A 14,400-nucleotide genomic window follows, 5' to 3' on the forward strand; every position below is an offset into this window, starting at 1 on the left:
AATAGAAAAGGTATTTCTAACAATATAAGAGCTTGTGAATTTAGAACCAGCTTGTGTATTTAGGGCAGCCCAGAGGCTTCTGTAAATTATGCCTGGACTGGATCTAATGGAGAAGTAGATTGAGAATTACAGACCTGCCGCTGGTTGCTTTGAAGTTATCTCCCTTCTAGCTTCACAGCTGAGAACACTAATGTATGCTTCCTGTAAGGCAGCTAGCATATTTCTATGCACTGTAAAAATAATATATTGCAGTATTCTCAGGCTATAAAGAAGACAGTTAAATCTGATACTTGCTACAAATGACATGTGCCATGACCTTCAATCCTTGAGATTTTGTAGAAGACTATAATATATTCAGTTTAGCCCAGTTACATGATTGGAGTGCTAGGAGTGCTCATCACCTGGCCTTTATGTGGTTGAACAGTATAAATGAGGAACTCTTTTGCCTCATCCCTTGAATGGGACAGATGAATGTTGACTGGAATTCCTGATGGCACTAAATTCAAAGCAAGTAAGGAGGATCCAATATCTAAGAATTAGCAGAGCTGGATGTCTCCATAGGGGAAAGTGATGGTGAATATATTAACTATAATAAAGGTGTTTGTCCTTCTGAGCACGAAAAGTGGGATGTATTCAATCTCCTTCAGAATACAACCTAGTGTTGCTTCTTTCTAGGATACCTCTGTTGCGTAGGAGTGTTGCATGCAAGTCACTGAGCAGTCTTTGTTACTAAGTACTGCTATGTATCACAGATTTTAAATCAGTTCTGGTCTCAGCTGGAAATATGTACATGAGCATGCTGGCATATGAAACCCAGCACTCTAAAGAAACAGCGTTTCAGTTCCAAATGCTGCTGGTATCAGGTTCAGTGATTCTAACTGCTGAGCATGCTGTTGCTTGCAGATACACAAACTTATTCATTGCAGCAGTTATTTTGTGAGGCTGGGACTACGTGGAAGGAACACTTGATAAGACTATTTCTGTGTAGAAAGCAACTAGGATTTGATTCCTCCTAATTAGGAGGGAAATTTTAATTCTTTTTAAGTACTAAAAAAAAAAGGAAATTTTAAAAATAAGTTAATTTGGGGGCAAGGGTCCCTCAGACTTAAAAGTTTTCTTAAAGTATTGTAAAAGTTTATATTGTATTATTTGTTCCAGTTTTATTTTTAAGCAAAAGAAAAAAATGTCTTGATATCAAACTTCAAAATTTAGCATATTGTATTGACAGCATTTAATATACATTTGCTATGTCCTGTTTTCTCGTCTCCTGCTACATACATCTAACCCTGACAGCAGCCTCCTGCTTGTGCATTAAAATATTCTCGAAGGAAAGATGAAAAAGGGTTATTTTCTGTCCTTCAAATACTACTCACTGGGCATGTCTACACATGAAATTAATGCGAATGAATAAACCCCAGTGCACATTGTGCTGCGTCTTCACATGTGCCCAGGACCACAGCATGTTGAGCTGGGTCACAGAAGCCCTGGCTGACAGGGAGCCCCAGGGGTCAGCCTGCCAGCCTGAAATTGCTTCCACCTGGTTCAACATGCTGTGAAGGGGCTGGCTGGGGCACAAAAGTGCTCCAGTGTGGGGCTAGCTGGCAGTCAACCCCATACTAAAGCACTCTCATGCTCCAGCCAGCCCCGTCAGCGTCTACATGTGCATTGCTGCGCACTAAAGAATACCGCTGCAGGACAGTATTTGCATTTACAAGAACTAACATGCAGCAGAGTTAATTAGTTTCCTGTGGCTTAATAGAGCCACACATGTAGACATTGAGACTTTACTGAGGAGCTAATTAGGAAGCTCTGCAGTAAACATCTCATGTAGGTGCGCTTGCTATGGGTGCAATTCATTTGTGGCACAGATAGCTGATGGTTCATATAGTTCAACACTGTCTCTGCAATGAGGGCTGAGATGAGGAAGGACCAGATTTCACTACAGAATCCATATTTATGCAAGCAGGGCAAGTCAACTACCCTAGTTAATTAAGTGGTTCTCAAATGGGGTGCCACCAGACCTTTTCTGGGGTGCTACAGAATAAGTGTGGGATCTACAGCCACTGCCACCACCCACCGCTGCCATGTGCCTGATGCACAGCTAGACTGGGAAGGGTTGTGGCCCAAGCACACACTCCTGCCTCTATTAGGATTAGATGATAAGCTAAAGAAGGCAGGAGCTCCCCTCTCTTGACAGAAACAGAGGTATTCAGGTCAAGTGGAACTGTCCCTGGAATACCTGTTTCTGGGAGGAGCATGGGGAGACAATGCCAGAAAGGGCTGTGCCAAAAGTAAGCTCTCCTGCCTTCTTTATGCTTATCAGATAACCCTAATGGAGGTAGGAGAATATGTATATGTCACAACTCTTTTCAATCTGCTTGTGCATGAAATGTGCTGGGCATTTTTACCTGATGGTGACAATAGCAGCAGCGCCCCACTGAGAACCACTGACATAAGATGGCGTAGCAGAACAATGATTTTCAATGGGGATGACACCAAAATCAAAAAAGTTATGGAGTGATACCCTGCATCTAAAATGGTCCCTTCCCTTCTCATGTCCTTGTGACAAGGTATTTAGCAGAATTCATAGATTTGTTGGAATCTGACAGACTTTGCCATGAACACTTCTGCTATGGCCTCAAAGCTGTAACCACTGGGCTGCTAACCATGTGCCTGAGCACTCACACTGCCCCAGCATGCCATCTGAAATAGTTGAGAACCATTGAGTTAACTACATGGAGAGAACTATGCTGTAATTATGGACTGTGGACCCCAGTGTAGAGTTGGTTTTGACTGCTTTAACCTGAATGGTAGTCACATGCTTGTTTTAAGAAAAAAGGAAAGATGGTTTTCACAGACTTTGCAAATAAGTTATAAGAAAAAGAAGGACGATAGGTCAAATGTAGGGTTTATCAGTTTTGACAGTGTTCCTTTGAATGTAAAGAAGATAAGAAAACACAAAAGACCTGGTGTTAACCTTTTCAAAGATGAATAAGTCATGGAAATCTAACCATCCTGGGACAATAATCTCTATTCACAAGTAGGCTATAGAAGGAGCCACTGTTTGACCTACTGACATTCTGAGTAGTAAGCTTTATATTATCAGTTTTCTGAAATTGAATAAAGCTAATTTTTCTGGAATTTACTAAGAAAGAGGAATTCCACTGTCTGGAATTTTGGATCTCTTAGTTTAGGTATAGGTTTGAGATTTGCATATTTACAACAAAGTCTTAAAATAAAATCTCCCTCAGATATTGAAACTATATATTTCTACATATAGGATTAAGTCACTGAATAAATAGAAACATTTTAATTGGCTTAATTAATGGCTGGATTTCATTCATAACATCATATCTTCCTCTCACATTGATATAAATGATGAGGAATGCCAGTTATATCAATAAGTTATAGTAGTAGGGCAGAGTAGTGGAAAAGAGACTCAGTTCTACAGTACAGTATCTATTTTGGAAATGCAGTATCTGTATCTCTTTAAATTTCAGCATTCCTCCATGTATATCACCTGGTAAGTACTGTATACAGACCTATTTTACAGACAGATCTTATATTGCCAATATTGTATCATAGCCAAGATTATATTTAAAATCACCAATACTTCATGGCAAGGGTGAGTCAAGAAGGCCTTTCCCTAGACCCTCTCCTAAGGTGGAGATGTTTCCCATTATTTTTTCTGTGTAAGTGTTTTTCTTCCTATCTGGTTAAGAGAGATTCAGATAAATATTGGAAGAGATTCATATCAAAGGAGAAATCTAAACGACAGCAGAAGCACTTTGAAATCACCAACAATTAAAGGCCAACTGTTGGTGTGAACATTAGTAGTTCCATTAAATTCAGTGGAGTATTGCCCATTATAGCAGCAGAAAAAAATGACTGAAATCCTGATCCCATGAAAGTCAATGGCAAAAGTCCTATTTGATTTCAATTAAGTCAATGATTTCACCCAATTTACTTACTATTAATAAAGTTTCTCTAAGTTTAATTTCATCATTCATTTCTTTTGCAATAACTAATCTACAGTGAAAAAGCATAGCTGAGGTCTATAGGAAATGGGTATTTTGAAGTGCAAAGAGGTCAGACTAATGAATAAATATCTTAAGGACTGCTGTCACAATTCATTCATGAAAATAGCTATGCAATGAAGAGCAAATTAGTTTCTTAGTGCCTCATCTGTAGTGGATTTTTGCTATGCCACATGTGAAGTAAGAGACAGTAATACTTACTTATTTCTCTTGATTTTGGTGCTGTGCTCATCATTTACATCCTCTGGACAAGAACTATCACTCTTATCTGCTAAAAAAGACATAAATTAAAATTAGTAGACATTTAGACTATTTAAATAGAAATAAAAAACACCAAACTCCTGTTTCACTTGTCTTTTTGCACTGATTCCTGCATAAAATACTAATCTCTACTATTTTTGTATTAAAATATACTTACAAGTGTTCTCTTCAAAGCTTAAAGTGATAAAAACTAACATTTTGGGGGCTTGAAGGGGTGCTCATTGTAAATTTGTGATGTGATTTTTTTTCTACATTTTACTGTCACTCTTTCACATCTGATTGATAAAAAATGGAAAATATGGCCATAAAGATGCTTGTGGAGGATTATTATTTCAGTCTTGACAAGCTGACTGATTTTAGACAGCTCACTTGTATTTGGAACTGTTTTTCTTCTTTTTGTGTTTCTCATTCCTATAATATTAAAATGTAATGTTGCTTACTTATTAAATCTGACACACTGTATATGAATGGAAGCAAAGTTATCCAGATAGTACGGATCCCTAAACTCACAATGTAACAAAAAAGAAAATATATCACTCCTATTTGGCTTGGACACTTCCATATAGAAGTATAAGATGAGTTTATTAATCATAAAGAGAAGTTTATGAAGAGGACACCTATATATGCAATTTTGAAGTATTTCATGATATTTCCATGTATACAAAATACAATTTTCAACATAACAGCACTGAATAAAAATGAACTGCTGTTAGCATTCACTTCAGTTTAATGCCTAGTTTGATTTTCAGTGTTCTAAGCATTTAAACATGGTTGAAGTAAAAACAGATTTTCAGAGGTAAGAGAGATGGAAGGAGTCAGTACCTTATGTAAACCCATGAAACCCTGCCCCATTTGCAATCCATTGCAATATTCTAATTGATTTTAATGGAATCAGAATTTCACTTCTAGGCTAGGGACAGATATTCAAAAACCCTGAGCCTGAATTGATTCAACTTTTGCAGGTTAGTTTAACATGGCTAGGCGAAATCAGTTTTGTAACCAGACAGAAATCCCAGAAATGCAGGCACATGCCTACAATGGCTCAGGCTAGAAGCCGATGTGGGGCTAAAGAAACCCTCCCTTCCTTCCACAGTACTGAGCTGAGGGAAGGCATGGCCAGGCCCTGGTAGGATGCTCTGATTAGCCAAGCAGGGAACTGATAACAGTGTTTATCACCCCTAACTCAGTGTGTATCACCGCATTAAGAAAACAACAGAGGGACATTACCAGCTTCCCATTGATTCTGCCTGTTGATTCTACCTGTTGATTAAGCAGGGACTGTAGACAGCATGTGGTCTGCTAGCTAATACAGACACCTCCTCAATAAGGCAGAGGGGAAGGGGGAATTCCTGCTTAGCAGTGAGTGGGGAGGGGAGGCAGGAAGCAGCTTGCAAGTATCTGGAGCTGCAGTCAGTGAGCAGAGGGGAGGGGCCAGCCCTGCTGTGGAGCAGAGCATACTGCCTAGCCCAGAGAACATGTCAGGATGCTGGGGGAGTCTGATTTATCTTAAACCAGCAAGGGGTCTGGGACTGACATTGCATACACCAGTTTGAGCCAAATCAGTTAAGTCTGATAATACACTCAACCAGGTTTATCTCAAACCAGTTTCAGCCATTTTCAAACTGGTTTATGTGCACTGAACATCTGTTCTGTTACAGGTTTAAACCAGCTTCTGATCACTTAAACCGGTTTATGTGTAATGTCTGTCCTTGGTCCTAAAGACCATGCATACTGGTATTAATGCAAATATGTATTATTAAGTTGTTTTAAATTCCCTAGTGCTTTTACTAAATACTTAACATACACTGAAGGTCCAATTCTCTTTTCATTGAAACCAAAGAGATTTTGGCCATTTCATTCAAAGGGTGGAGAATATGGTCTTAGATTCTTTTTGCCCCTTGCTTTAAGGAATCATGAATTAATGATATTTCAGCAAAGTGTATAATATTTATATTAAGAAATAATAGTCCAACATCAATACAGAAAAGAGAATAATGGGGGGGGGGGAATGTAACAGCTAAAAAAACTCTGCGATGAAATATCACAATAGCTGAAGATTAAAGGTAGCAGCAGAGAACATATCATAAAGAAGGAACTATACACCAAATTAAAATGATTTAACTCTCTTTTAACATGGTATGCATTGAGGGTAAGTAGAAGTTAATGGCAACCAAAAACCCAGTTTGCTTTATAAAATTATGATAATGAATCAGTGCATTTTGAACATACTAATGAACTTGTGTTTTCACTAGCTATACAGTATAGTCTGCCAGTTCTCCACAGCTATTAATTATTCTATAGAAAAACCTACACAGAAATAATTTGAAGTCCTAGAAGATAGAGGATGGTAATCTAGTCTTGACATTATAAAGTCATTAATCAGGAGCTATTCACCCTGATGAGACAGCAATGATCATAACTTTAATAAACTCTTAAGATAGCAGTATGAAAACTTTCAATGCAGAGTACTTGATGCTGTTCTGAAAGACAATTCAGGTTAAAAATGACCTGAGTTTCAGGGCTGATTGGGCAAGTACAGTCCTACTTTTACAAAATGGCGGAAGTAGTAAAAAAACCATGCTCAGCAGGCAGCAAGCTGAAATAAAAATCAATTGAGTCTTATCTGAGTTAAGCTTCAACAAGTTAGCGGGCATCTAAAACTGATCATCTGTAAAGCACTTTATTACACCATAGATAGCTCTCTCAAAGTTGACTAGGAGATATACTCTGTGATACACTTGACAGTTATTTGTCTCAATGTGAGAAAATGTTTCTTGAACAAAGAACCAGGAAAAGCAAGTGGCAAGATTAGAAGTCTAGATGGTACTAGTAAGATTCTTTGATTCTATATCTCAGCAGGGCCAAAAAATATGCATCAATGACAATGAATGAGTGATTTTCTGAAAGTATGCAAGGTTTAACTTAAAATATCTACTGAGAAAAGATATAAACACTCCATTTCATTCTCAAAAGAAGGCCATCCTTTGTTACATGTAACTGTGATATTGGTATTCAACCTGTAAGTTTATAAAACATTCTGTATGGCTACTAGATTTTAAAAAAAAGAAATAATACAAAATGAAAATCAATCAGTATTCTTATTTCCATGGGCTGATTCAGGGCCTCAACTTAGACTTACATCCACAAAATTAGACCTTGCTTAACAGAACAGGGCTGGATGATGCTTTCCTTACTGTTGACTACTTGCCTGAGGATTTACCTGAGTATGTTTACATTCAGTAAATTTTATACCTTTTACGATTTTAATTCAGTTGGATATTCTGAGAATTAAGATAAAATAGATTCAAGATCTCCCTCAAAAATCATGTTGAAAACACTGTACTGTTGTTGGATCCATTTGTATGGATATTCTGACTGCCTAGTGGACAACAATCTAGTGAAGGATTTAAAACTTTAAAAAGTATATTACTTGAGTTTAACCTCTCTGTGTATTCATGAAAAGGCATTCCATATCACATCTGATGAACTGTCAAACAACTTTAATTAGTTGATTAATTCTTTACAAGAGTTAAACTACACTAACTACACTAGTGTTAATTAGTTAAAGATTCCCAGTAACGACATAGGAAGTGGCTATTCATTTGTGATACTATTAGAAAAATAAATTATAAATAAATGCAACAGTATATTTATGTGACGGGGTGTAAATATCTATTTAATACTTCCCATGTTACAGGGGTATAGGTTGTAGCTGTGTTGGTCTAAGGACATAGGTAGACAAAGTTCTTTGGGTAAAACTGATACATTTTATTAGCCCGACTCAAATAGTTGGAAAAATTCTTCTTTGCAAGGTTTTGTTTATAAATACCCTTCCACAGGCTGAGGAAGCATCTGCAGTTGGTGCACGCTCTTTCTGGATGGAATGAATAGTAAAAAAGCCAGAGGCTGGTATACATGCAACAAAGGCAGTTAGTGAAGATGTAAACTGAGGAGTCGGTGGGTGAGACAGGTTGGGCGGTGAAGGGAGGGGAATGAATATAGTGCATTTGGTGCATTGAAGAGCTGGTTGTGCGGTAAAGAAACCTTACTAAGGGTGCAGGAATAAACCATCCTGATGCACAGGAAGACTAGCAAGTATGGTAGAAAAACAGCTTGGCTTAGCAGGGAACTCTTCAATGAGCTAAAACACAAAAGAAGCATATAAGTGGAGGCGTGGACAAACAACTAGGGAGGGATATAATAGTATTAATGAGGCTTGCAGAGATGAAATCAGGAAAGTCAAAGTGCAATTGGAGTTGTAGCTAACAAGGGACATATAGGGTAACAAGAAGGGTTTTTACAAGTATGTCAACAACAGGAGGAAGATCAGGGAATGTGTGGGTTGCTGAATGGGGGAGGCAAACTAGTGACAGATAATGCAGAAAAGGCCAAAGTACTAAATGCCTTTTTCATCTCAGTCTTCACAGGCAAGGTCAGCTCCCAGATTACTGCACCTTAGGGCTGTGCAAAGGTTCAGGTGCCAATTTGATTCAGAGGAAATTTGGCCTGATTCAACAGCTGAATCTCCAAATCTGAATTGAGTTAGAAGACCAATAAAAAGGTCCAAATAGATTTTAAGCTCTCCGAATCAATTTGGAAAAGATTTGGAGAGATTCGTAGATTTGGGCAGTCCCCACTCACTGCTGCAGGGAGCTGGACCCAGACTCCGTGCCAGTAAGTGCGGGGGGGGCCGAGGGAGGGGGGAAGGGACCATGGGGGGGACCCCTGCCAGGCTCCATCCCCTGCCTGCTCCTCCAGCCTCCCCCAGGAGTGCTCCCTGACCCCCACCGCTCTCCCAGCCCCATCAATGGCAGCCCCGCCTAGCCCCAGCATCCCCGCACTTAAAACAAACAAACAAACCACACTCACTGCCTGCTGCAGCGGCTGTTGGGGCTTCTGGGGCCTCATGGCAGAGCCCCCCCACAACGCAACACAGGGCAGTGGGGAGCAGCGGGGATCAACCCCCCACACCTGGCAGTATCCAGTGAGTGCAGGGCTTTTCTTTTTTTTTCTTTTTTAAAGAGCCAGGACAGTGGGACTGGGCGGGGAATGGGTCCTGTTTGATTTGGAGATTCGGTCAGTTTGGCAGAGAATCACTAAATCAGATTCAGCTGAATCAATTCAGCACAGTGATTCAAATCACTGAATCAAATCACTGTCCCATGAACTGGCCAAATCTGTATCTGAAGCGAATATTAGCCACTTCGCACAGGCCTGGCACCTGGCACCTGGCAGCACAGTCTGGGGAGGAGGTGAACAGCCAACAGTGGTTAGGAACTATTTAGAAAAGTTAGACATATACAGGCTCCTGGGGCTGGATGCGACGCACCCAAGGGTGCTGAGGGAGCTTGCTGATGTGATTGCAGAACCACTGGCTTCACTGGCTCTTTTAAAACTTACAGTGATTGAGAGTGGTCCTGGATGATTGGAAAAGGGAAATTATAGAGCTCATCTTTAAGAAAAAGAAGAAGGAGAATCCAGGAAACAATAGACCAGTCAGCCTCACCTCAGTCCCTGGAAAAAATCATGGAGCAGTTACTCAAGGAATCCATTTCTAAGCGCTTGGAGAGAAGAAGGTGATTAGGAACAGTCAGCATGGATTACCAAGAGCAAGTCATGCCCGATCAACCTGATTGCTTTCTTTGACAAGATGACTGGATCTGTGGATGCAGGGAGTGCAGTGGAAGTCGACTTAAGCAAAACTTTTGATCTGGTCTCCCACAACATTCTTGCAAGCAAGCTAAGGAAGTCCCGATTTGATGAATAGACTGTAAGTTGGATAGAAAACTGGCTGGACCATTGGGCTCAAAAGCTAGTAATCAATGGCTCAATGTCTAGTTGGCAACCAGTATCAAATGGATTGCCCCAGGGGTTGGTTCTGGGGCTTGCATGTTCAATATTTTCATCAACCATCTGGAAGATGAGATGGAGTGTACCCTCAGTATGTTTGCAAATGACAACAAGCTGGGGGGAGTAGTAGATATGCTGCAGGGTCTGGCTAGGATTCAGAGAGACCTAGACAAATTGGAGACAAAAGAAACCTCATGGTGTGTGTAACAGGGTGGTCTCCTCGTCAGGTCTTTGCCAGCTGCCCTGCTCCTGGGGTAACCACCTGCTTTGCTCACCTGCCACACATTTATGGAAAAAAAATGAGAGTAGTTACTAAGGCGGGAGGCTACCCATTACTCACTCTGCTGACAAGGGCCTAATACTCGCTCTGACCTCCCCTACATGGATCCCATGCCTCGCAGATGTTACTCTAGTGTTACTTCTCTGGCCTATGGCTGAAGCAAACTGGACACACAGTTGTATCTCTTTTCTACAGCCCCAGAGGGTCATTCACACACTACCCATCTCTCACTGGGGTCCCACTCACTCTGCTGGTTCTCACCCAGCATCTTTCATATGGAACTCTCTCAGGGGCCACACTCATCCCACCCAGCCTCACCCAGCTTTGGGCTTAGCTCTCCTCTCCTCGGTCAGCCCCAGTGCAGTCTGTTGGGTGTCTCCTGCTACCCTCACCTGAGAGTTAACTGAGCAATTCTATGACTGTAGGCCTATTTTGCTCCTAGCCCCTCGCCAGACCACTATGCCCCCATTGGGCCTCTGCACTCATCCATACTCATGGGGCTGCTCTTTTCATCACCCCTTTGACTCAGGGTCTCTCTTACTCATCAGTCCTCTCACTCAGGGTCTGACTCGCACCCGCCAACTTTCCCTTGCCACCTGATCATGGTCCCAGGTCCCTCCTTTTGCCTGAGCTCTGTCTCAGGGTTCCTTTAATGAGCCCTGGGCTCCCCTTGCTCATTAGAACACCACCAGGGATGTGGGGCTAGGGTTTTAAGGCATCCCAACCCACCTTTCATTGGGGAGGTAAGTGGCCTGGCATTTCCTGGGGGCTCCCACCAGACCACCCTTTCCCAGCAGGGCACAGTTTTACATCTTACCTAGGACAAGGGGTCACCTCCACTCCATAGACCCTGCCCTTACCTCCTGACTATGGCCAGAGCAGCCTCTCAGCCTGATGTTACCTCCTTCCTCTTGCAGTAAACTGCAGCCTAGCTTATATCCCTGGGTCCAAAATGGCTGCCCTCATCAGACACTTGGCTGTTGCCTGTTTTTTGCCCTTAAAGTAGCAGGCACCAAAGGTGCCCTGTCACAAGGTGCAACAGGGACAAGTGCAAACTCCTGCACTTAGGACTGAACAATCCTATGCACCAGTAAGGCTGGGGATGGACTGGCTAAGAAGCAGCACTGCAGAAAGGGGCCTGGGGGTTACAGTGGACAATAAGCTGAATATAAGCCAACAGTGTGCCCTTGCTGCCAAGAAGGCTAATAGTATACTGGGCTGCATTAGTAGGATCAACTGTGCAAGATCAAGGGAAGTGATTCTTCCCTTTTCTTCGGCACTGGTGAGGCCACATCTGGAGTACTGTGACCAGTTTTGAGCCCGTCACAACAGAAAGGATGGGGAAAAATTGGAGAGAGTCCAGAAGAATGCAATGAAAATGGTTAGGGGGATGGAATCCATGACTTCTGAGGAGAAGCTGAAGAAACTGGGCTTATTTAGTCTGGAAATAAGAAGACTGAGTAGGATTTGATAACATTCTTTAACCACTTGAAGGGTTGTTTAAAGACAATGGAAAAAGACTATTCTAAGTGGTGGCAGATGACAGAAAAAGGAGCAACGGTCTCAAGTTGCAGTAAGGGAAATTTAGGTTAAATATTAGTAAGAACTTTCTCACTAGGAGGGTAGTAAAGTACTGGGGCAGGTTACCCAGAGAGATGGTGGAATCTCCATCCTTGAAGGTTTTTATGACCTAGCTAGACAAAGCCTTGGCTGGGATGATATAGTTGAGACTGGTCCTGCTTTAAGCAGGAGGCTGGACTAGATGACCTCCTGAGGTCCTTTGCAACCCCAATTTTTATAATTCTATATGATTCAAATCAGAATCTTAGATCAAATATTAGATTCTTCAAACAGCCAATGTCTATCTGATACATCCCTTTCAAAAGTGTAATTGGCTCAGAAGTTCTGTAACCTTTCCTGGAGCCCCACCGGGTGATCTGTAGTTTCATTTCCTGTAATGCATTTATATAATCTAATGGCCTGCATGATTTCATGACTTTGGACATACAAATCCCACTGGACATATACTTCTGTGCCTATAGTTGCATGAGTTGAGAGTAATTTTAATAGATGAAGCACTACTGTTCTTAGCAATAAAATAGCAGAATCCTGAGAAATCTATGAAAGGAGAAAGTGATGGTTAGTATCTGATGATCACAGTAAGGCACAGAGAAGTAAGAAATAGAACAATGATCAAAATGAGTTACATTTTGACACTGCAATGTCAGCAGGCTCTAATGAAATAAAATGGGTGGGAAAGAATATAAACCTTCTTCTCTGGGAAAGTTGCTCTTCAGTGCAAGATGGCTATACTTTCTGTTATTAGATGCCTAAGTAGTAGGGCCATGCAAAGCTTCAGCCCGTGATTCGATTTGGCAGAGATTCGGCCCGATTTAGTGGCTGAATCTCTGAATCTGAATCGATTCAGGAGACCCTTTAATCTCTCCAAATCAAATTGGAAACTTCTGAATTGATTTGGAGAGATTCAGAAAGATTCAGAGATTTGGACATAGAGACAGCTTTAAATGTTTTTGTTTTTTTTACATACCTCTAGGTAGCAGGGGCTCATGAATGCTGTGATGCTGGGGGACATAGAGTGTCCCACAAAAGCATGGGGGGCTTCCCCTGCACACTCAGCAGCAGACCCGGAAGTGAACAAGAAGCACTTCCGGTCCACTTCTGGGTCCTACCAAACAGTGCGCTGGGCCCCCCCCTGCATCCCTCCGCCTTGGCGACTGGTGCCTCCTGGGTCTGGGGGAGCACCCAGGGTCCCCTTGCAGCCAATTACTGAGCTAGGGGGAAGCACCAGGGGCCCCCAACACGTTCACCAGCAGACCCGGAAGTGGACTAGAAGTACTTCCGGTCCACTTCTGGGATCACTGCCGAGTACATGGAGGGTCCCTCCACACTCCTGTGGGATGCTCCATCTGCCCCAGCACTGCAGCAATTACGAGCCATATCTGGTACCCCGAGGTATGTAGAAATAACTTTTAAAGCTGTGCCTGTGTCTGAATCACTGATTCTCTGAATCAGCATCGAATCTTCAGATTTGGATTTGACTGAATCAAATCAGGAACAGTGATCTTAATCAATTAATTGAATCACTGTCTCTGATTCAGCCCAAATCTGAATCCAAATCAAATAGGGTCCACTTTGAACACCCCTATGTAGCTAAGACAGATAACTTAGCTCCCTAAGTTGATATAGTGCTAGATTCTCCATCTGCTATACTACTTTGTTGCTGAAACAACTCCATTCAAGTCTCTGGCGTTTCAGTGGTAAGAAGCTGGTAGAGCATAGTGGAAGAAGGATATCCTCAATCTCAAAACAGCAATATGAATTGAATTAAAACACATATTCCTTACCAAGTCTTTATTCCAAACTCTAGCATTGATTTCAGAAAAAATGGAAGCTTTGCTTGCTTTCTGACTGCAAGAAATGGGCCAGTGTGAACCTATTAGTAAAGAATCTTGATACCTTCATAATTCCTCTAAGAACATATTCTTTTGAAAAGGTTGAATAATGGAGAAATGAACAATCTTTCTGTCATGCCTGAGTTATAAATGCACTTGATCTTTCAGTGGAGTGATGTGCAGATGACCTATAACATTCAGATAATAATTATCCTTGCTCATATGCTTTGCACTTTTGATTTAAAAATTCTAATTAAAACTCAACAACAGCAACTAAATCATATACATTTGGCAACCACTGTTGCAAACAAGCAGCTTATTTGTTTTATTTACTCAAAAATACAAACTAAAGAGTATGGTAACAAATAATTTCTTTGACCTCATCTGATCATATTTATTAATTACAACTCAATTTTCTAAAATACTGAGCAACCACAAATGCTGTTTGAATCCATAAGATCTGCAGATCATTAATGACAGTTAAAATTTACCTATAACTCTCCAGAAGAACTCAACACACTAGGTGCACACAGTATAAGATAAAAAATGGAAGACACAA

At 41.2% G+C, this 14,400-nt stretch overlaps 1 protein-coding gene across 1 annotated transcript in view; it reads right to left on the reverse strand.

Annotated features, from left to right (window-relative positions):
• TCERG1L (transcription elongation regulator 1 like) overlaps nucleotides 1-14,400 on the reverse strand; it is a 233,753-nt gene that overhangs the window by 20,609 nt on the left and 198,744 nt on the right. The window contains exon 8 of the mRNA XM_025206707.1: nucleotides 4,239-4,308. Within this exon, the coding sequence (XP_025062492.1) occupies nucleotides 4,239-4,308 (70 nt within the window). The remainder of the gene's footprint in view (nucleotides 1-4,238; nucleotides 4,309-14,400) is intronic.

The sequence above is a fragment of the Alligator sinensis genome, unplaced genomic scaffold (assembly GCF_000455745.1).
Source record: "Alligator sinensis unplaced genomic scaffold, ASM45574v1 scaffold1055_1, whole genome shotgun sequence".
NCBI classification, from domain to species: domain Eukaryota; kingdom Metazoa; phylum Chordata; order Crocodylia; family Alligatoridae; genus Alligator; species Alligator sinensis.